Source organism: Cebidichthys violaceus, unplaced genomic scaffold (genome assembly GCF_023349555.1).
Source record: "Cebidichthys violaceus isolate CVI_PGR_0920_01 unplaced genomic scaffold, fCebVio1.0.p SCAF_3, whole genome shotgun sequence".
In the NCBI taxonomy this organism is placed as follows: Eukaryota; Metazoa; Chordata; class Actinopteri; order Perciformes; family Stichaeidae; genus Cebidichthys; species Cebidichthys violaceus.
In genome coordinates, this window is record NW_027176483.1 from 2,417,858 (window position 1) to 2,441,255 (window position 23,398).

Below are 23,398 nucleotides of genomic sequence, written 5' to 3' on the forward strand. Positions count from 1 at the left end.
CCGCTAAAATTTTTGATTTCATGCCACAGCTTCCCTTAAATTCCGTATTTATTACTTAAACTGCTGACAGACGCAGACCTTTTGTCTTTCTTCTTCAGGTTTGGTGTGTATTAAACAAACAGCTGCATTGTATTTAAGCATCTGAAGGTCGGCCTCACAGTCTGGAGCTTCAGCCTCTGTTTGGAAACAAGATGCCACCTTTAAGTCACCAAAACTCCAGATTTAGTCAAAAACACTTGGATCTTGGGTTGAACTTCTCTAACATCACAGCTGGATGTGGCCAGGTGTGGAGTGTCACACGTGTAAAGTGCATATCGTCATTCAACGATTCGTACAATATCTTCCGAAAAATTACTCCTCATTTTTTGTGCGTCAGAAACACATTTCCTGTCGTTTCATGTATACAGCCTTTTCAAAATTAACTTCAAATTAGGTTTAGGAAAAAAATCATTGTTTGGGTTAAAATAACTACAGAAGCGTCGTTACGGAAGTACAAAAGTGACAAATAAATAAATGATAAATTTAATAAATGTGACAAATAAATCAATGGCTGAAAGCTGAGCAGAGAACCACGAGAGGTCAGTAGCCGGGATTCAAAATATGATGTTATTAGTGGACAGACACAGAGGTGCAAACTCAGTCACTCACTCACAGACACACCACATTATCACATCCACATGGCGGAGATAATAATATGAAATGTGATGATATAAATAATATGCTTCAGCAAATTCTTGCAGAAATTATATTTTATTGAGTTTGAACTGCAGCAAAATTCTGCAGATGAATTTGATGTTTTAAAATCTGTAACTGTAGACACACTCACAGAAACATGTTTATTCATTATTAATGTGATGATGGTACATTTACATTATGACAGAACGCAGGATAAAAAAACAAAACAGATCTCTGTCTTTATGAATCGATCCACAGAAAATGTAAATATGTTTTGATAATTTATTAATCAAAAACTCAACAATCCTCTGCTGTCGGCTTCTCCAGTGTGAGGATTTGATGGTTTTCTGTTTTCCATCATAGTAAACTATAGAAAACATAGTAATGTATTTTTGGACGCTTTTGACCAAAACAATAATGAATGAAGTGATGATGATGAAAGCACTTTGTAACGTTGATGAGTAAATACATAATTAAACTTTAATATTATTACCAGTTATTCATCTTTTGTACTGATTCAACCAGGAACTTCTCATGTCAATCAAAGCATGAAACGTGAGTCATGTAATATTATCTACGAGGACACATGAACAAGACTTTTACTTGCTGAACCAGAGGCTCCTGAAGTAGCTCTTCCCAGTTAGAGACTTCATAATTAACAGGCGTTGACTTGGTTACAGGTTGGAAAGTGAAGTTGCACCAGGGTTTGAGCCGCCGTACAGATTCTCCCTCAGAAAGACCAGCGTCTTCCTCCAGGCGTCTTCCTGAGCGCGAGAATGTGCCACCGTCTCCCCGCCCCACAGAGCCATTACTGCAAAGACAACAGGCAACTGAAACAGCCGTCCAACCTCCAAACTCAAGTCATCTCGCAGAGTCGGTATTAATTCATGCTCCACATTAAGACATATATACGCTACTGTGAGTCTACCGGTCATCCTCTTTACCGGTCCATTAAATATACAGCTGAGCAGTCTCTAAACTAAAAGTCAGCTCCTCTCCTTCATGTCGCATATTGACCGTTGTGGCTCCGCACAAAAAACACACTATCCAGATTCTTAATATAAAATAACAGAGGACTTTGTGTTCTTCTCTGAACCCCAACTGTCTTTAGCTTAGCATTATCTGTCCTCTTTTGTGTACTTCTTTAATCATGTTACCTTCGTGAGAGCAGGTGGCCTGTTGAGAACCAATCAAAATCCAGGCGTCACCTAAGATTTCAAACCATAACTACAAATAACATCTTTTAGGACACCTCTTGATCCCTAACCCTATTTTTAGGCATCTGCTCGAAAATTGCATACCCATACTAAAAAGAGTATATCTCGGCAACCACAAGGTGTATTTGAATACTTTGGGTGTTATAATAAAGGGAACACTTGTGAGATTTGTTCTGATGTGTAAACATCAGTGTATATGTTACTGGTTAAGAGTAAATGAAGATGGCACACAGCACAAATTGAACATTTTCAGGTTCGCCTAAAAGAAAAAAGGCACATTCAGGATATTTATTTCTTTGGAATGATGCAGCTGCAGGTCTAACCCTCTTCCAAATCATAGCACAATATGTGAACAGTCTCTCTGCAAAGTTTGACTTTGATAAAGTGAAGCACAACAAAATTAGAGAGGTTTTAGTAAAGAAAGTTCAGACGAGGTCTCCAAAATGGTCATTTTGGCACAATGTGTGCCATTTTAATTCTCTCATGTACCAAACTATATATTTCACTTGTATATCACTAATGGTGTTCAATACATCCAAATACAGCAGTTTGGGCTTTATTTGAAGGCCAGAAACCTCTCTGCACCCTCTCTCTAGCTCTCTGTTCACTCGATTTTTTCAGATTTCAGCCCTCCCCCTTACGCAGAGCCCTGTCTCATTGGTCGATTTCAGTGATTGAGCGATGTGTGTTGCTGGTGTTCGTTGGCTCATATCTCGCTGATGCTTTGTTCTAGCTGGACTCCATGCATATGTCCAGAATCTGTGGACTGTCTGCTTTCTTTTGAGATATCGTGTGTGCGTATTGAATAAAATACCACAGCGGTAGAGCCAGAAATGTGGCGAGTGGGTTGCCTAGGTGGCGCTATATGGATTTTGATATTTGGTAATAACTTTAGTTAGCTTTTGAGTTGTGTTTGGAGTGTATCCTTGAGAGTCCTCCTTGTAGCCCAGGCTCTGCTGTTTAATCTGGTATGTGACATCATTATATTCGTTCTGATGAGTGCATTTTTGCATGAACCAGACAGCCCCCCCCCCCCCCCCCCCCGCCCCCAGTTTAAAGAGCATCAGGAACCCCGTGAAGGTGTACCTACGTGTCTTAAGTGGGCCGGAGACTGTTTTGAAGTTGCTGAATCGGGCGAACGGCGTGAACGGAGGTTCGATGAGGTGACCGGCGTTCGGGTACGACAGGACGGTCAGCAGGTGTTCGTTCCCCGCCCGCTGCATCATCTCCTTCATCTGGACAACAGGAAGCAAAAAACTAAATCATTTCATAATTCTCAGATGATTTCATGACGTCTTCCTCTTTTGTATGTATGTATGTATATATATATATAATATGTCGTCATGTCAGTAAACTCACGTCCATTGCAGACTCGTAGGCGGGCCAGTTCTGATCGTCCTCACCCACAACCAGCAGCAGAGGACACTGGAGACGTCCCACCTGCTCAGACACAAACAGCAGCAGCGTTTCAGCTTTTATTCATAAACCTCCAGTTTGGTCTTTCATACATCCCTTGCAGTCAGCTGTGGAATCATTTATCTGTGGATGTTTGAGACGTTAAAATATTAAAAATATTGTACGATTAAATGAAGCCAAAACTCAAACTAAAAAAAATAAGTAATACAAAATTTCAGACTGAAAACACAGTTAAAGAAACTGAAAAATGAACTGTTAGAGGAGTATGCAGAAAAGGTTCTGTCTGGTACTCACGTCCACTTTGAGTGAGGGGTCGGTGGGGATGGGCAGCAGCAGATCTCGCCAGATCACATGGTTTTCCTCGTTGAATCGAGTCTTATCACCATTTCTGATAGGACAAAAGGGATAGATAGTTTGTCCTGAGGGCGGCGCTAGAGGAAAGATCACGGAATCTAAGGTTCATTCTCTGGGGAACAGGAGAGTCATCAGCACATTTAACGACAATCTGCAGTAGTTGAGTTGTTGAAACAAAAAATTTCTGAAAGTAACTGAAGTCAGATCAACTTACTCGTTCATGTAAGCCAATATTTGTTCCATAGATCCGTCGATCGGCTGCACATGACTCCCACTAATACACACTGCACACCTGAGCTGGGAGACCACACACACACACACACACACACAAGGTTAATGAACGTCAGACATGGTCAGTGAGCGTCCGCTCAGGTTAACTGATATTGTGGGTGGGTCTTAATCAGGGGCATGATGTTGTCAGCCTCGATAAAGGGCTGAATGGGGATACAATCGGTGGACCATTCAGTGGTTAACCATTCAATGGTTGACCAATGAGAGGTCACTGTTGTCCAGATGTTCTAGTGATGAACTCCTCCTACCCCACCATGTGCTCAAGGCCTTTATGAGTTGTACACAACCAACACTCTGGGTTCTTCGTCCTTCAGACCGCATTGCATTCTGTACGACGGCTGAACCTTCCCTGCGCAGAGAATAACTACTTTAAAGACAAACTTCTTAATTTCAGTATCATAGGACTCACTCGGTACTATTGACGAGTCTTTTCCACCACAAACCTGCCGTCACGAACATGACCGACTGCCTCCTGGACTGATCATCCAGGAGGCTTCTACTTCTGCCTCTGTATCTCCAGACAAAATTCTGGAGAGGACCGATCCGGTTCCTGATCATCTACACTGGGATCCTAAAGGACCTGATTGAGTCCAAGATACCTGTCACGGAGACTACGTCCCTATTGTATGCAGTCTATGGCTTCAACCAGGGGAGAGACATTAAACTGGGTCAAGATGCTGGCAGTAAGTCTGTCATAGCCGTCTTACCTTCACGACTTGGGAATAAACCGCCATTCTGAGAGTGATACTGGTGCCGAAGGAAAGGCCCAACATGCCGATCCTGCTGCTGAGGATCTGAGGATGCTGCTCCAGGACTCTGTAGGCCGTCTGCAGCGGGGGAAACATGTCAGAAAAAGGTGTCACACATTGTTGGTGGATTCATTTTAAAAACATTATTAGTATCATCGTATACACATACATGAAATGTGACCTCTCCGTTTAAAGGGATAGTTCAGTGGCAGGAGTATCAGTTCAAGGGTAAGCTGTATTTATAGTATTTTCCCACATGGAACCGAACAGAAAGTGTAACGTATCTATGCTGTTTTTGTCAACGGAGTCTGGTGGCTTTAAAGGGAGCACAGATAAGTGTCACTGTCAGTTCAGTTCCCCGTGGGAAAGGGCTGTCCGACCTCAAGACAAAGCGGTGAAAATGTTCTAAATATAGCGTACACTTAAACTCATATTGATTTATGTACATGAACTTTGTACTCGTTTCTGCAAAGAGCTCGTTTTTTTTCCATAAACACAACATTATGTCTCGGTTCTTTACAGGCTGCTGTAAACTGGGACTGATCTTTGACTCCCAGCTTACCTCTCGGTTGTGAAATCCTGTTTGAAGAAAACTGTCAGTTGGCTTATCTTTGTCTCATTTACGTCTTGAAAACAGTATTCGCACATCTGTTCATCTCAAATCTCAAAATCTCAATGTATACATCTCAAATGTATCAGTTTTTTCTATGAAACGTTTTTTTGCGTATCTGAACTGAGGGTCTAAGGATAGAAGGTGTCGAACTGTCTGAGACGAATTCATAATTTGTGATTTTTGTTTTGGCTTTTACTTCTATGTCACTGCTGGACAAAAGGTTAAAGATTAATCAAAAACCTTTCCTGCCTCCAGCCAACGAAACCTGGTGCCAAAGTGTCAACCTAGTGAACGTTTATTAATATATCACACCACATGAGGTTCATCTTTGATGTGGAGAGTTCATTAAGTCTTCGAGGGTCAGGCCCTGTGTTTAGTGGACATGTTGTAATAATAATAATAATAACAGTATTTCTAAAATCCTGCGGTCCATGAAGGCACAAACATTACGACTTCCTCCAGTTATCTTTAATTGCAACACTAGTGTCTGATCTGTAAGAGGTGAATGAACCGTTGCTTTGTTTTTTCGGGGATTACTGACACATTAACACAAAGATAACAGACACACATCCTGGTGTCTGCAGAAAAGACTTCTAAACATAGCTCAACACGTGGAGATTGTTGCAAGTGAAGATTGAAGATATCAGCTTATGTTCAGGTTTTATTTTTTGAATCGATTAAGCCCTTTTTAAAGCAAAATGTCAAACTGTATCTTGGTTAGAGCTTCTGAGTTATGAGGATTTGCTGCTTTGTCTTGAGCCAAGTTGCCGTCTTGTAGTGCTGCACGATTCCTGATGAACACTGACACATCTGTACGCCAACCTTCGTTAATACAGAAGCAGATTTTCGAGAGGCGGAATCTGCTTCTGTATTAACGAAGGTTGGCGTACAGATGTCCCAGTGTTGAAGGAATCATGCAGCCCTCGCTTAGAATCACTTTTCATAGACTTCAAACCATTTTATTCACCGCGGGAGGACTCCTCAGGGCTAAAGTGTGAACCAGGAATCATGTGATGGTTGGTTTTGGATTGTTAGATATGTAAAAGATGTCACCTTTGCACTATTAGGAGACGTGTGTGTGTGTGTGTGTGTGTGTGTGCAATCGGTGAGGACGATAGAAGCAATATATGTACGTTCTGAATGTTTTAGGTCAGTCTTACCTCAAAATACTCGTTGTCCACCATCTTCCCAGTTTCCCTGGTGATTTTAGGTGTCAGGTAGTCGAGGGCCAGGGAGGCGATGCCGTGGGAGGCCAGCAGCGCTGAGCGATACTCCACCAACTTCCCCCCACCCCCCCACAGGTCCAGGAGGCCGGGGAACGGACCCGGACCTTCAGACGAGACAAAACAAATAAACAAACATCATCGTCGTGCAAACGATCCAACAGACTCAACTAACTCAACCACATCCAGCGAACATCCAGAGAACACCTCCCTCCAGACTCTGCTCTGGTCCTACCTGAGGGGAGGAAGAGGGTCGCTGTGAGTCCGCCCTCTGTAATCGGGATCCTGCGGACGCCGGGCGCCATGTACCAGCGCTCCACCACCACACCGGCCAACGGCACCTGGTCCACGAAGCCCTCAGTCAGGTAACCCTGGTACACTGAGACTGTGACCTCCATGGGAGTCTGGACATTTATCTTCCTCATCCTGAGGGATGGTGGTAAAGAGTTGACTCTGATACTGATTCAGTATTGATTGGTTTCATCTGAACATCTCTATCTTTGTTGGCTTACCTGAGCCCAGGTTTGCTGCCTGGAACTGGTCTGAGGCTCCACATTAGACCCATCGGTTCAACCCCAGAATATGTCCCGCCCAGACTGGGATCCTCGGAAACTGAAGTAAAAGGCATGAAGAAATATTTCTCATTTCAATGTTCATTCTTTCCGAACCCTTGCGTAGTTCTAAAACAAAATACGTTCAGGTCGAGGTATTGAACCGCATACCGTTCACAGTCCCAGTGGCGTTGGCGGTGTAGTGAGCGAACGCCTCCCAGCTGTGTCCGTCTTCACACTGGTAGAGGGCGTAGACGGTCAGCAGGGAACCAGGGAGGACGTTCTGGACCAGGACGATGAACTTCTCGTCCATGAGCCCTCTGGACGGCTGGACGGACAGCTTCACGCAGTACTGCTTCCTGTCCATCCTGAACTGAGACACAAAACAACCAGAGACAGATATGATAAAATAATCAAACTAATCGGACTGGACTGATACCACGAGAGAGAAGAGAGGAAACTGTATTTCCTGATAATGGAAGATGGTGAATTCAGTTAACTGGAAAGTTATGTTAATTAAATTCATCTGTTATTTACCTTTTTGTCCAAATGTCCAGACTTACAGTAGATCTATACATTTTATAGAAAGAGAACCCTTTCCGTCACAAATTCCCCTTCAGATTAGATTGTTTTCACCTGTTTCTAACTCTCCTTGTCATTTCAGGTCCTGCCATTCACACCCTATCATCACTCTGGTCAAATCACAAATAGTCCAGTAGGTCCAGATAGAAACTTTATTGCCGAGTTTGACTTGACAGGGTGTACAGAAATACCTTTGTAATTTGTACTTGGAAGTAGGTATTTGCATGGTTTCTGAACTCGGAAAAATAAACAAAGGAAAACCATTAAAGCATTGTGAAGAACGGCATGGCACGATATGCTCAGCACGGCCACAAGGTGGAACCATGAGGCCACAATGGTGACCGCTACCTACACTCAATCACCCCATTAAATGGGAATAGCTAACAGTTAGCAGCAATTTACCATCAAGGCATTTAGTTATATCACCCACAGGTAGGACACCAAGACTACAGACTGGGAATATAACAAATACTAACCTGTGGACATTAGTACCTGACTAAACTTACAGACTTAATATGAATTCAGCAAAACAATGAGTTTACAAACAAGTAAGGACCAAACGGAGGCGCATTGAATTAGAATGACCAGCAGTCACAGAAATGAAACTGAGCAGGAATCACCCAAACTGTACATACACCATAGACATATGCCTTTAAAGTGCCATATAAATGAAGTTATTATTATTATAGAGGCGGAGCATACCATTCTAAGAGGGGAGGTGGAACAGTCCAAGTGGTGTGAACTTTGTAACAGGTGGAATGTAAATTCACTCATGTATGCTGTGCAAAAGAACTAATTTGAGGTTCTTGTACTTCAGTTAAATCTTTTCTATTCATGACCCAACAGTGTGGTATTAATACTTAACGTAACGTTACTTTCAGTCCGAGTTCAACAGGTCAAAGTCTCATTTCATGAACCCTCAAAATGCTTCGTTATGGTGAATGAACCACTTACTGACCTCGGATCTGTTGTCTTCAGGGTTTTGTCGTCAGCGTCTGGAGACAAATCTGTGACTGAATCCGTGTGAATCAAACTCTAAATCAAACTTTTACTTCTGGTCTGGAGTTTAGCCTCAGTTTAGAGCTCTTATCTCCTCCCACAGAAACATCACCGCGTCCCGGACCATAGACTCTGGCTCAATCCCAAACCTCCGCACCCAGGGGACATTTCTGTCCCACTGTCAAATGGTGGAGTGTTTGAGGGCTCTCTCGCAGACAATTTGAGCCCTTTATGAAAACTTTCCATAAGTCAGCATTAGATGCAGACTTTGCTCAAAGCAATCACCCACAATTCATTGCAATGGGACGTCAAACACGGGGCAACCAGTGGAACCTTGGAGACGTAAAAACGACACCTGTGTGTGACGCCTGTATTAACATTTATACAGTAACATTAAGGATTAAAGATGGAACAACAAAACCACATTATCAGAGGATATTTATTAATTTATTTAGTCACACAAGATGCCACCTTTAAGTCACCAAAACTCCAGATTTAATCAAAAACACACAAAAGTACAGGCGTACTCATCTCTTTATGTTGAACGTTTACGTATCATGTGTCATATACTTGTAAAGTGCAAGTGGGATTATTAATTATTAATAAAGTAATTCTTCATCATCTTCTTCAAGAGTTGGAGAAGTTACTATTCATAAGCTCTGAAAAGCTATTTAGGCAAGACTTTATTTTACAGGTCCAACAATATCATAATCTTTTTAAGCAGATATCCAGGACTGAACGTTGGGGATTTCAAGGAAAAACTCGCAGGTTTAGCGTAGTTAGTGTGCGTAACGTTAGCGAGCGTCTGGTCGTGTATGTAGCAATAAAACATATCATCGTTCAACGATTCGTATGATATCTGACGAAAAGTGAAAATTTGTAACTGTAGACAAGTGATTCGCAGAAACATGTTTATTCATTTTGTATGTTATTAATGTAATGATGGTACATTTATATTATGACAGAATGCAGGATAAAAAAATAAAAAAACAGATCTCTGTCTTTATGAATCGATCCACAGAAAATGTAAATACGGTTCGATAATGTATTAATCAAAAACAATCCTCTGCTGTCGGCTTCTCCAGTGTGAGGTTTTGATGGTTTTCTCTGTTTTCTATCATAGTAAACTAAATATCTTTGGATGCTTTTGACCGAACCAATAAAACAGTAAGTACATGTAATCTCAAAAGGAACAACAGCTAGATGTCATCAAAAAAAATTGCAACCTTGAACATAAGCTGAAGAGTGTGATGATGAAAGCACTTTGTAACGTTGATGAGTAAATAAATAATTAAACTTTAATATTATTACCAGTTATTCATCTTTTGTACTGATTCAACCAGGAACTTCTCATGTCAATCAAAGCATGAAACGTGAGTTACGTAATATTATCTACGAGGACACATGAACAAGACTTTTACTTGCTGAACCAGAGGCTCCTGAAGTAGCTCTTCCCAGTTAGAGACTTCATAATTAACAGGCGTTGACTTGGTTACAGGTTGGAAAGTGAAGTTGCACCAGGGTTTGAGCCGCCGTACAGATTCTCCCTCAGAAAGACCAGCGTCTTCCTCCAGGCGTCTTCCTGAGCGCGAGAATGTGCCACCGTCTCCCCGCCCCACAGAACCATTACTGCAAAGACAACAGGCAACTGAAACAGCCGTCCAACCTCCAAACTCGAGTCGTCTCGCAGAGTCGGTATTAATTCATGCTCCACATTAAGACATATATACGCTACTGTGAGTCTACCGGTCATCCTCTTTACCGGTCCATTAAATATACAGCTGAGCAGTCTCTAAACTAAAAGTCAGCTCCTCTCCTTCATGTCGCATATTGACCGTTGTGGCTCCGCACAAAAAACACACTATCCAGATTCTTAATATAAAATAACAGAGGACTTTGTGTTCTTCTCTGAACCCCAACTGTCTTTAGCTTAGCATTATCTGTCCTCTTTTGTGTACTTCTTTAATCATGTTACCTTCGTGAGAGCAGGTGGCCTGTTGAGAACCAATCAAAATCCAGGCGTCACCTAAGATTTCAAACCATAACTACAAATAACATCTTTTAGGACACCTCTTGATCCCTAACCCTATTTTTAGGCATCTGCTCGAAAATTGCATACCCATACTAAAAAGAGTATATCTCGGCAACCACAAGGTGTATTTGAATACTTTGGGTGTTATAATAAAGGGAACACTTGTGAGATTTGTTCTGATGTGTAAACATCAGTGTATATGTTACTGGTTAAGAGTAAATGAAGATGGCACACAGCACAAATTGAACATTTTCAGGTTCGCCTAAAAGAAAAAAGGCACATTCAGGATATTTATTTCTTTGGAATGATGCAGCTGCAGGTCTAACCCTCTTCCAAATCATAGCACAATATGTGAACAGTCTCTCTGCAAAGTTTGACTTTGATAAAGTGAAGCACAACAAAATTAGAGAGGTTTTACTACAGAGAGTTCAGACGAGGTCTCCAAAATGGTCATTTTGGCACAATGTGTGCCATTTTAATTCTCTCATGTACCAAACTATATATTTCACTTGTATATCACTAATGGTGTTCAATTCATCCAAATACAGCAGTTTGGGCTTTATTTGAAGGCCAGAAACCTCTCTGCACCCTCTCTCTAGCTCTCTGTTCACTCGATTTTTTTCAGATTTCAGCCCTCCCCCTTACGCAGAGCCCTGTCTCATTGGTCGATTTCAGTGATTGACACCTCTTTCGACGCGTTAGAGCCAATAGAATTGAGCTATACACACGTGGAAATGATTGACAGCACTGTTAGCCAATCAGAATCAGCAAAGTGCCGTTCTGTGACACGTACTGGTTGTGAGTCATGAAAATTTCATCCCGCCTCTCATTCTCCTCCAATCACCTAGGGACGCCCGGACTCATTTAAATGTAACACAGGATGTAGCTGTAATGTATCCGGTGAAAAAAATACCAGCAAAATTATTTTATCACGGATAAACGACTACGGTAAGAGAAATTTTACAACAATCGTTTGATGAAGCGATGTGTGTTGCTGGTGTTCGTTGGCTCATATCTCGCTGATGCTTTGTTCTAGCTGGACTCCATGCATATGTCCAGAATCTGTGGACTGTCTGCTTTCTTTTGAGATATCGTGTGTGCGTATTGAATAAAATACCACAGCGGTAGAGCCAGAAATGTGGCGAGTGGGTTGCCTAGGTGGCGCTATATGGATTTTGATATTTGGTAATAACTTTAGTTAGCTTTTGAGTTGTGTTTGGAGTGTATCCTTGAGAGTCCTCCTTGTAGCCCAGGCTCTGCTGTTTAATCTGGTATGTGACATCATTATATTCGTTCTGATGAGTGCATTTTTGCATGAACCAGACAGCCCGCCCCCAGTTTAAAGAGCATCAGGAACCCCGTGAAGGTGTACCTACGTGTCTTAAGTGGGCCGGAGACTGTTTTGAAGTTGCTGAATCGGGCGAACGGCGTGAACGGAGGTTCGATGAGGTGACCGGCGTTCGGGTACGACAGGACGGTCAGCAGGTGTTCGTTCCCCGCCCGCTGCATCATCTCCTTCATCTGGACAACAGGAAGCAAAAAACTAAATCATTTCATAATTCTCAGATGATTTCATGACGCCTTCCTCTTTTGTATATATATATACACATATATATAATATGCCGTCATGTCAGTAAACTCACGTCCATTGCAGACTCGTAGGCGGGCCAGTTCTGATCGTCCTCCCCCACAACCAGCAGCAGAGGACACTGGAGACGTCCCACCTGCTCAGACACAAACAGCAGCAGCGTTTCAGCTTTTATTCATAAACCTCCAGTTTGGTCTTTCATACATCCCTTGCAGTCAGCTGTGGAATCATTTATCTGTGGATGTTTGAGACGTTAAAATATTAAAAATATTGTACGATTAAATGAAGCCAAAACTCAAACTAAAAAAAATAAGTAATACAAAATTTCAGACTGAAAACACAGTTAAAGAAACTGAAAAATGAACTGTTCGAGGAGTATGCAGAAAAGGTTCTGTCTGGTACTCACGTCCACTTTGAGTGAGGGGTCGGTGGGGATGGGCAGCACCAGATCTCGCCAGATCACATGGTTTTCCTCGTTGAATCGAGTCTTATCACCATTTCTGATAGGACAAAAGGGATAGATAGTTTGTCCTGAGGGCGGCGCTAGAGGAAAGATCACGGAATCTAAGGTTCATTCTCTGGGGAGCAGGAGAGTCATCAGCACATTTAACGACAATCTGCAGTAGTTGAGTTGTTGAAACAAAAAAATTCTGAAAGTAACTGAAGTCAGATCAACTTACTCGTTCATGTAAGCCAATATTTGTTCCACAGATCCGTCGATCGGCTGCACATGACTCCCACTAATACACACTGCACACCTGAGCTGGGAGACCACACACACACACACACACACACACACACACACACACAGGTTTACACTTGATCTGCTGAGACTGAAACCTGATATCTGAACTCATGATAAAGGACAAGAAAGATCCAATAAGTGTGATGGCAAATTTCCACTATGACTTGTCTATCTGTTTTTAATATCAGTGTTTTGTCCCTTTTTGTTTTTGTAAGGTTAATGAACGTCAGACATGGTCAGTGAGCGTCCGCTCAGGTTAACTGATATTGTGGGTGGGTCTTAATCAGGGGCATGATGTTGTCAGCCTCGATAAAGGGCTGAATGGGGATACAATCGGTGGACCATTCAGTGGTTAACCATTCAATGGTTGACCAATGAGAGGTCACTGTTGTCCAGATGTTCTAGTGATGAACTCCTCCTACCCCACCATGTGCTCAAGGCCTTTATGAGTCGTACACAACCAACACTCTGGGTTCTTCGTCCTTCAGACCGCATTGCATTCTGTACGACGGCTGAACCTTCCCTGCGCAGAGAATAACTACTTTAAAGACAAACTTCTTAATTTCAGTATCATAGGACTCACTCGGTACTATTGACGAGTCTTTTCCACCACAAACCTGCCGTCACGAACATGACCGACTGCCTCCTGGACTGATCATCCAGGAGGCTTCTACTTCTGCCTCTGTATCTCCAGACAAAATTCTGGAGAGGACCGATCCGGTTCCTGATCATCTACACTGGGATCCTAAAGGACCTGATTGAGTCCAAGATACCTGTCACGGAGACTACGTCCCTATTGTATGCAGTCTATGGCTTCAACCAGGGGAGAGACATTAAACTGGGTCAAGATGCTGGCAGTAAGTCTGTCATAGCCGTCTTACCTTCACGACTTGGGAATAAACCGCCATTCTGAGAGTGATACTGGTGCCGAAGGAAAGGCCCAACATGCCGATCCTGCTGCCGAGGATCTGAGGATGCTGCTCCAGGACTCTGTAGGCCGTCTGCAGCGGGGGAAACATGTCAGAAAAAGGTGTCACACATTGTTGGTAGATTCATTTCAAAAACATTATTAGTATCATCGTATACACATACATGAAATGTGACCTCTCCGTTTAAAGGGATAGTTCAGTGGCAGGAGTATCAGTTCAAGGGTAAGCTGTATTTATAGTGTTGGAACCGAACAGAAAGTGTAACGTATCTATGCTGTTTTTGTCAACGGAGTCTGATGGCTTTAAAGGGAGCACAGATAAGTGTCACTGTCAGTTCAGTTCCCCGTGGGAAAGGGCTGTCCGACCTCAAGACAAAGCGGTGAAAATGTTCTAAATATAGCGTACACTTAAACTCATATTGATTTATGTACATGAACTTTGTACTCGTTTCTGCAAAGAGCTCGTTTTTTTTCCATAAACACAACATTATGTCTCGGTTCTTTACAGGCTGCTGTAAACTGGGACTGATCTTTGACTCCCAGCTTACCTCTCGGTTGTGAAATCCTGTTTGAAGAAAACTGTCAGTTGGCTTATCTTTGTCTCATTTACGTCTTGAAAACTGTATTCGCACATCTGTTCTTGAAGCGAAAGAATTTCTATCTCAAATGTATCTGTTTTTTCTATTAAATGTTTTTTTGCGTATCTGAACTGAGGGTCTAAGGATAGAAGGTGTCAAACTGTCTGAGACGAATTCATAATTTGTGATTTTTTTTTTGGGCTTTTACTTCTATGTCACTGCTGGACAAAAGGTTAAAGATTAATCAAAAACCTTTCCTGCCTCCAGCCAACGAAACCTGGTGCCAAAGTGTCAACCTAGTGAACGTTTATTAATATATCACACCACATGAGGTTCATCTTTGATGTGGAGAGTTCATTAAGTCTTCGAGGGTCAGGCCCTGTGTTTAGTGGACATGTTGTAATAATAATAATAATAACAGTATTTCTAAAATCCTGCGGTCCATGAAGGCACAAACATTACGACTTCCTCCAGTTATCTTTAATTGCAACACTAGTGTCTGATCTGTAAGAGGTGAATGAACCGTTGCTTTGTTTTTTCGGGGATTACTGACACATTAACACAAAGATAACAGACACACATCCTGGTGTCTGCAGAAAAGACTTCTAAACATAGCTCAACACGTGGAGATTGTTGCAAGTGAAGATTGAAGATATCAGCTTATGTTCAGGTTTTATTTTTTGAATCGATTAAGCCCTTTTTAAAGCAAAATGTCAAACTGTATCTTGGTTAGAGCTTCTGAGTTATGAGGATTTGCTGCTTTGTCTTGAGCCAAGTTGCCGTCTTGTAGTGCTGCACGATTCCTGATGAACACTGACACATCTGTACGCCAACCTTCGTTAATACAGAAGCAGATTTTCGAGAGGCGGAATCTGCTTCTGTATTAACGAAGGCTGGCGTACAGATGTCCCAGTGTTGAAGGAATCATGCAGCCCTCGCTTAGAATCACTTTTCATAGACTTCAAACCATTTTATTCACCGCGGGAGGACTCCTCAGGGCTAAAGTGTGAACCAGGAATCATGTGATGGTTGGTTTTGGATTGTTAGATATGTAAAAGATGTCACCTTTGCACTATTAGGAGACGTGTGTGTGTGTGTGTGTGTGTGTGTGCAATCGGTGAGGACGATAGAAGCAATATATGTACGTTCTGAATGTTTTAGGTCAGTCTTACCTCAAAATACTCGTTGTCCACCATCTTCCCAGTTTCCCTGGTGATTTTAGGTGTCAGGTAGTCGAGGGCCAGGGAGGCGATGCCGTGGGAGGCCAGCAGCGCTGAGCGATACTCCACCAACTTCCCCCCACCCCCCCACAGGTCCAGGAGGCCGGGGAACGGACCCGGACCTTCAGACGAGACAAAACAGAAATAAACAAACATCATCGTCGTGCAAACGATCCAACAGACTCAACTAACTCAACCACATCCAGCGAACATCCAGAGAACACCTCCCTCCAGACTCTGTTCTGGTCCTACCTGAGGGGAGGAAGAGGGTCGCTGTGAGTCCGCCCTCTGTAATCGGGATCCTGCAGACGCCGGGCGCCATGTACCAGCGCTCCACCACCACACCGGCCAACGGCACCTGGTCCACGAAGCCCTCAGTCAGGTAACCCTGGTACACTGAGACTGTGACCTCCATGGGAGTCTGGACATTTATCTTCCTCATCCTGAGGGATGGTGGTAAAGAGTTGACTCTGATACTGATTCAGTATTGATTGGTTTCATCTCAACATCTCTATCTTTGTTGGCTTACCTGAGCCCAGGTTTGCTGCCTGGAACTGGTCTGAGGCTCCACATTAGACCCATCGGTTCAACCCCAGAATATGTCCCGCCCAGACTGGGATCCTCTGACACTGAAGTAAAAGGCATGAAGAAATATTTCTCATTTCAATGTTCATTCTTTCCGAACCCTTGCGTAGTTCTAAAACAAAATACGTTCAGGTCGAGGTATTGAGCCGCATACCGTTCACAGTCCCAGTGGCGTTGGCGGTGTGGTGAGCGAACGCCTCCCAGCTGTGTCCGTCCTCGCACTGGTGGAGGGCGTAGACGGTCAGCAGGGAACCAGGGAGGACGTTCTGGACCAGGACGATGAACTTCTCGTCCATGAGCCCTCTGGACGGCTGGACGGACAGCTTCACGCAGCATTGCTTCCTGTCCATCCTGAACTGAGACACAAAACAACCAGAGACAGATATGATAAAATAATCAAACTCAAACTCTGATTGAAAGGCGGCCCTGCTCTCCACTTAGCCACGGTCACCCTGTACCCATGTAGACTGTATAGACTGTATACTGTATATACTGTATATATACTGTATATAGACTGTGTATATATACTGTATATACTGTATATAGACTGTATATACTGTATATACTGTATATAGACTGTACATAGACTGTATATAGACTATATGTACTGTATATACTGTATATATACAGTATATAGACTGTGTCTATATACTGTATATACTGTATATAGACTGTATAAAGTGTATATATACTGTATATAGACTGTATATAGATTGTATAGACTGTATATATACTGTATGTAGACTGTATGTAGACTGTATATATACTGTATATAGACTGTATATATACTGTATATATACTGTATAGAGACTGTATATAGACTGTATATAGACTGTATATACTGTATATAGACTGTATAGACTGTATATATACTGTATATATACAGTGTCCCTGAGATTTCTGTTATTAAATATTATAGTCTTGTTTTAGATGCTTGGTCTGTCAAAGCACTTTGTAAACTCAGTTTTTAAAGGTACTCTATAAACAAAGTTATTATTATTATTATTATTATTATTATTATTATTATTATTATTATAAGTTACATTCCGCCGCTAGCATTAAAGTTAACACTTCCAACGAGTCCTTCAACAGAGAGACAGAGAAGTCTCTTCTACTGGAATTCAACCGGTCAAAGTCCCGCAAACGTCTCATTTCATGAACCCTCAGCTGTTCCTCGTTGTCGTGAATGAACCGCTGACTGACCTCGGATCTGTTGTCTTCGGGGCTTTGTCGTCAGAGTCTGGAGACAAAGCTGTGACTGAATCCGTGTGAATCAAACTCCAAATCAAAACACAGCTTGTACTTCTGGTCTCGAGTTAAGCCTCGCCGTGTGGAGCTTTTTTCTCCTCCCACATCACCACGTCCCGGACCATAAACTAGATTATATAACAAGACAGGACACAAGATGGCGCCTTCGAGCCACCGAAAGACCCAGTCCCAAAGTCCCCCTAAAGCCTCAAACCCTGAACCATTGACGTACAATCGTGGGTGTTTATGTTGTACTTTGTACTCCCTGACTAGAACGTCTTCCAGGCTCTTTCCTCACAAGATGAGAGGTCATTTCACATAATCTATTTACTCGGGGGGGGGGGGGGGGTTTGGTTAAAACAGCTTCAATAACAAAATCAAATATTGGATGAATAAATAAATAAATATCCTTTGATAAATTGTTTTTCGCTGTTCCATCTTTAATCCTTAATGTTACTGTATAAATGTAAATACAGGCTGAACACACGTGTCCTCCTCTTTGTTTACCTTTTTTTTTTTTAAACCCTGGTTACACCGTGTTTAAACGTCACGTTGCAATGCATTGTGGGTAAAGTCTGCGTCTAACGTTGACTTAAAGGGTTTAAAATGTCACTCTCGGTGATTTGACAGTGAAACAGGAATAAACTCGTGAGGGTGGAAATCTGGGATTAAGTTCATAGGTTTAAAAATAGTAAAATAATGAAGAAGTTTATCTTTTTATTCTTCTTTTTTCACTTAAGCTAAAGGCTAGTCGGCACTAGCAGCTACGCGGACCGGAAGCTCCCTCCTTCCCAACTGTCGAGCGGTCGAGTTGCATCATGGGTAACGTATTGTGTAGAAGGCACGAGATTAAGGAGGGTGTGTCTCTGGTTCTGCTGTTCCGCTCCGTTTCTTCTTAAGACCGGAAATGTCATAGAAGTGAGACGTTAATAAATATAAATCAAACCGACTTATACAAACAAAAACAATTCTGAATCTTGACGATATTGTGATTTATTTGATAAATGTAGTTTATCATAGAGGGGGAATTATTGTGTGTTTTCCTGTTTTTAATATCAAAACTCAGTTTTGAGGATTTCTTTTAACAAAGTGACATTTTTATGATTTCTGAGGAGGATTACATGTGTTTGACTGATATCAACCAATGTGTGTTATGAAACCAGGAACATCCTGGATTATAGACTACAGTGGGTTTACAACTAATACAAGCTTTTATTAGTTGTAAACCCACTGTAGTCTATACTTCAGTGAATCTAGTGAATCAACAACAGATGAACTGAGGAAAGATCAGCTCCACTGCTTGTTTGACAATCACACTACAAGGAAAAGAAAACGTTCTTATTTATGACTATGTCTTATTGGATCTTACTATAACATCTGTTATATTTGATATACTATTTATGAATAGTTATTATCAGAGGATCAGCTCCTCTTACACAAGACACAAACAAGTGGAAAGGAATAAATAAGAATACTCAATATTATACGCCCGTGATTAACAGAAAACAAAAGAATGAAATGCTAAATCTGAACAGAGGACAATACGTTTGACTTCATGCTGCTGGTGGAACCAGAAGACCCTGCACACCCTCTGACCTCTGACCTCTGAAGAGAAAGAGGAGGTGAGGGAGATGGGGGGGGGTGCTGTTAACCAACTGAGTGCACAACAACAAAGTGTCGTCGGCTGGTTGTCTTCCATCTGTCCCTCGGGGGCCCCTCTGACTTCATGAGGAGCTGAAAACATGTAACCTGTACCGGCCAGGGTTCCTCTGGTTCCTCTGGTTCTCGTCATTCATGTGGAACCTCTGCGTTTCAGTTCCTTAATAAAGGAACACTCACACATTTTGGGAAATCCAATCTGCCATTTCAAGGCCTTTCTACACACCTTTATTACTATTACTGAGTTGTAACTGAGTTAAAATTAGAAGTTTTTTTGTATGAAAACACCAGATGTAAATAAGCCTGGCGGTCTGATTTTCATGTGGTTCTTCTAATTAAGATCTGATGCTGTTTTTATACACAGAACGACGAGCGCTGCTCAACTTTCAATATTGGACGAAGAGAAATAAACATTTAAAACTACAGTCGGGTCAAATCGTCCGTCAAAGAAAAATGAATTATGTTTTGATATCACACAGTCGTGTTTTCGAGACCAGATCTGCAGCAAGAACCTCAAAGTGACGCTCACTGATGTCAGAGATCAGCGTCTGTAGATCAGAGCAGCTCTTCTTCAAAACAGCAGCGGCCTCCTGGATGCTACGACGCTAATCGTGCTAATAACGCATAAAATGTGAAAAAACATATGGAGACGAGTTAAGAGGTCAAAGGTCGGCTGGTGAGCGACGCCTCCTCGCCGCCTCCCCGGCTGTCTCACACACACACACACACACACACACACATTAAATCACTGTGACTGGTTAAGGGGAAGCGGACTGAAACGCTCAGCTGCTTTAAAATGTATTCGTACATTTAATATTCATGGTGTCACACATCATTGTCTTCTTATTCTGACGGGGGGGGAGGGTGGGGGTGAAAGGGGGAGCTGGTGGAGGTTAGGGGTGGAGGAGGGGGAAGGGGGGGGGGGGGGGGGGGGCGCTCATTCACAACAAAGAGACACAAAGGAGGGAGACACATGTTTCCATCAGGACTGAGGCCGCCTTGTGTGGTTTGACGGAAATCTGAGTAATCTGAGGAAACATTTTAATAAAGTGTGAAATGGTAAAACATTTTATTACAACTGTGCACGTTTTAGAAGCGTTCCTTTGTACGTTCCTCAATTTTCCAACATTATCCGTTTGTTGGTTGAACACTGAAGCGACAACAACCTTTATCTTATGAAAGTACTTTAATAGAATTGGTCACAAAGTGCTTCAGGCTAACTGTTTCCCCCTGCTTTTGTGCTAAACTAAGCTAAGCTAAGCATCTGCTCGCTGTAGCTTCTTATTTCAACAGATGTGAGAGTGACATTGATCTATTGATCCAATTTTCTCCACCAAAAAAGAAAAAGAAAATAATTCCCCAAAGCAATAAGATCAACAACCAATAAGATCAACAACCAATAAGATCAACAACCCGTCAGCACCTCTCCTACACGGGCAGAACCAAAAGAAACTGTTCCATTCATGAACTCCCACTGTTTTTCTGCTGTGAAAGGTTTAACAACCAGTTTAAGACGGGTGTGAACATGGTAATTCCCAACACACACACACACACACACACACACACAGACATTGGTACTTTAACTTAAAGTGTAAACTTAAAATCTGGACTTTGACTGAATTGCCTCTCTCCTGGAAATTCAAAAATAAAAGTACAAACACTCGGTTCATTGTCTGCTCTTCGCAGGCACCTCCTGTCACCAATATCACTGCTGAGACGGGTACCAATGATGTTCTGGGTTAATAATAATTGGATAATATGGTACAAGAAACAATTGCTTTTTACTTTTGATACATTTAGTGCTTTTTATTGCTGATGTGTTGTTGTTTTCTTTCCACTAAAGTTGAATTTTGAATGCAGGAATTTAACTTGTACGTGCTCCTTTTTAAAAGGTCTGAATACTGTTTTCCACCAGTTCACGCACCATCGGGGCTCCTTAATGCACCATTTGTTTAAAGAAGACTAACTTGCTTCACTTCACTATAAATAGGCTCTTTTTTCCTCCACTGAGAGAGACGGCCATTTAAAGTCTGAACTCTGGTGGTGAGGGGACAACGCTCGTCTTTGTGATGGAGGCTTGATGAGCTGACAAAACCACCTCTAATTATATGAAAACTCTTTTCAACCTTCAGTTATGACTTCATGACTTCCTGCGCACACTTTACCCCGGCCCTTTCCTTCAGTCGGAGTTAAAGAGACATTTCATTGTATTTCCTAACACAGAATCCCTTCATTTTAAAATCTGAAAATTCAAAATAATGCACTGATTAATAAAAAGAATGAATCATAATGAGATGTTAGGGGGCTGATACATAAATACATTAATGTACAGTAAGAAATGACTGTATTATTAATGTTTTATCTGGACATTTAAGAGGATTTTATAAATATAGAAATTAAATTCCGGCATGGCTTTCATGTTTAACTTTACGGTTATTTTAACCCCTTTAATCACACAGATAATCTCATCAAAAATAAAACCTGAATATATATTATTACAATCGGTTTATACCTTAATAAATGGGTTGAACTGGTGCTGCTGCAGATTCTAGGACACAACGAACAAAAAGTCATGTAACATATCGACTTTGAAAGGGTTTGAACCGCTTGCATATCTTAACTTAAAGTGTTCATAATTGGAATTTGTAGAATACAAATTAAGGGGAAAGTCATTTTACTTTAAGGGACTTTTTCGAGTGCAGACGTTGTTAAAGGGTTAGTTTTGTGTCTCGTGAAATGAAAGGACACACGAAGGGATGTTTTAGCGGTAAATGAAGATTGAATAATGTTTTGAATGGATTCTTGTTTCACGGTGACGTGAGGTCACGGTCGAGGGGAATGCCTGAGATATCATGAGGACGGCGCCACGGCAACAATGACATCACCACTTCAAACCCTGAGTGTGTGTGTGTGTGTGTGTGTGTGTGTGTGTGTGTGTGTGTGTGTGTGTGTGTGTGTGTGTGTGTGTGTGTGTGTGAAGGCTGTTTTTAGACTGACCTAGTTCCGCGTGTAAACACGGAGATCATAGAGCGCGTGTCACCTCACCATCTACTCTCTCTGTGTGCCCGTTCGTCAGCCAATCAGAATGTGTTATCTGTCAGCCAGGAAAGGTAAAGGAAGAAGAGTAACACATCACCCTCACTTCCTGTTTTGAGGCTGGACACTCTCTGTTCTTTTTCAAGGTGTGCGTACCCTCACGCACATGGTCTCCTCACAACATTATCAAGACCGACAGCCTGTCCATGTGACGTTGATTTAACGGTGTTTAGTGGGATTAATTGTTCATTCAGAGGGGGAGGAATCTGACAGCAGTTTGAACACACTGGAGGCAAAATGTCTCCAATAATAACACCAGTGGTAGAAAGTTACTCCGCTAAAGTAACTAGTTACTAAAGCTGTCAGATCAATGTAGTCAATTCAAAAGTATATTTACCTCTGAGATGTCTTGGAGTAGAGTACAAGTACTACAAAACTGTACTTAAGTGCAGTACTGGACTAAATGTACTTGTACATATTGTGGAATATGGAGCCAATACAAACAACAAGAACACAAATAAGAATAATCACAATAATAATAAACTTTATTTACAAAACAAAGTGGGTGAACAGGGATTAAAACACAGGAGTGCAATTTGGCAAATGAAACAATATAAAAACAATAAAAGGGAATAAAATACACAACAATAATAATACGTATTACTATAAATAATAACAATAGTATTTTTAATATTATTATTACAAAACAGATAAGATATGCTGGACATAAAACAATGTGGTAGCATTATTAAGAATCTGTTTTCTTAAGATAGGTTTTGATTATAAAAATGATTCTGCAGCCTCAGATCTTCAGAGACCTTTTATTTGAGGACAAACACAGATCATCTAAAGTGAGTTTTAACTGTGAAAGGCAGCGAAGCGGACGGCTCCCATCATGCGGTCGGACCGATAACCTGATTAATGTCCACAGAGAGAAGCTCATCCGTCACTGATTTGGAGCTCTGCTTCCTGGCTTCGGTCCCAGACTCAAGCTCGCGGGTTGCGGAGGGCACCGTCGTGTCCCGGCCCGACCTCGGCCACTCGCCGCCAGCTGCCCCGCCCCGGCCGCCCGCGGTGCCTGGCTCTGCCTGTCGTTAGCCCCCATCATC

General features: G+C 42.0%; 2 protein-coding genes across 2 annotated transcripts in view; both read right to left on the reverse strand.

Annotated features, from left to right (window-relative positions):
- The window catches only part of LOC137881874 (peroxisomal succinyl-coenzyme A thioesterase-like), a 31,077-nt gene extending 13,452 nt beyond the window's left edge, over nt 1-17,625 (reverse strand). Inside the window, exon 1 of the mRNA XM_068724055.1 lies at nt 17,550-17,625. The gene's annotated coding sequence lies outside the window, so the exon portion shown is untranslated. The remainder of the gene's footprint in view (nt 1-17,549) is intronic.
- Nucleotides 732-17,638, reverse strand: LOC137881930 (uncharacterized). Its single transcript, XM_068724137.1, has 21 exons — nt 17,550-17,638; nt 16,501-16,702; nt 16,291-16,390; nt 16,014-16,204; nt 15,714-15,883; nt 13,917-14,036; nt 12,971-13,053; nt 12,697-12,790; nt 12,346-12,426; nt 12,079-12,223; nt 10,166-10,299; nt 7,261-7,462; nt 7,051-7,150; nt 6,774-6,964; nt 6,476-6,645; nt 4,661-4,780; nt 3,877-3,959; nt 3,603-3,696; nt 3,252-3,332; nt 2,983-3,127; nt 732-1,486 (listed from the first exon to the last, which is right to left on the reverse strand). Exons 2-21 carry the CDS (start codon nt 16,694-16,696, stop codon nt 1,350-1,352), a joined length of 2,637 nt encoding a protein of 878 aa, XP_068580238.1. The 5' UTR covers nt 16,697-16,702; nt 17,550-17,638; the 3' UTR covers nt 732-1,349.
- Nucleotides 17,639-23,398: the final 5,760 nt, after the last annotated feature.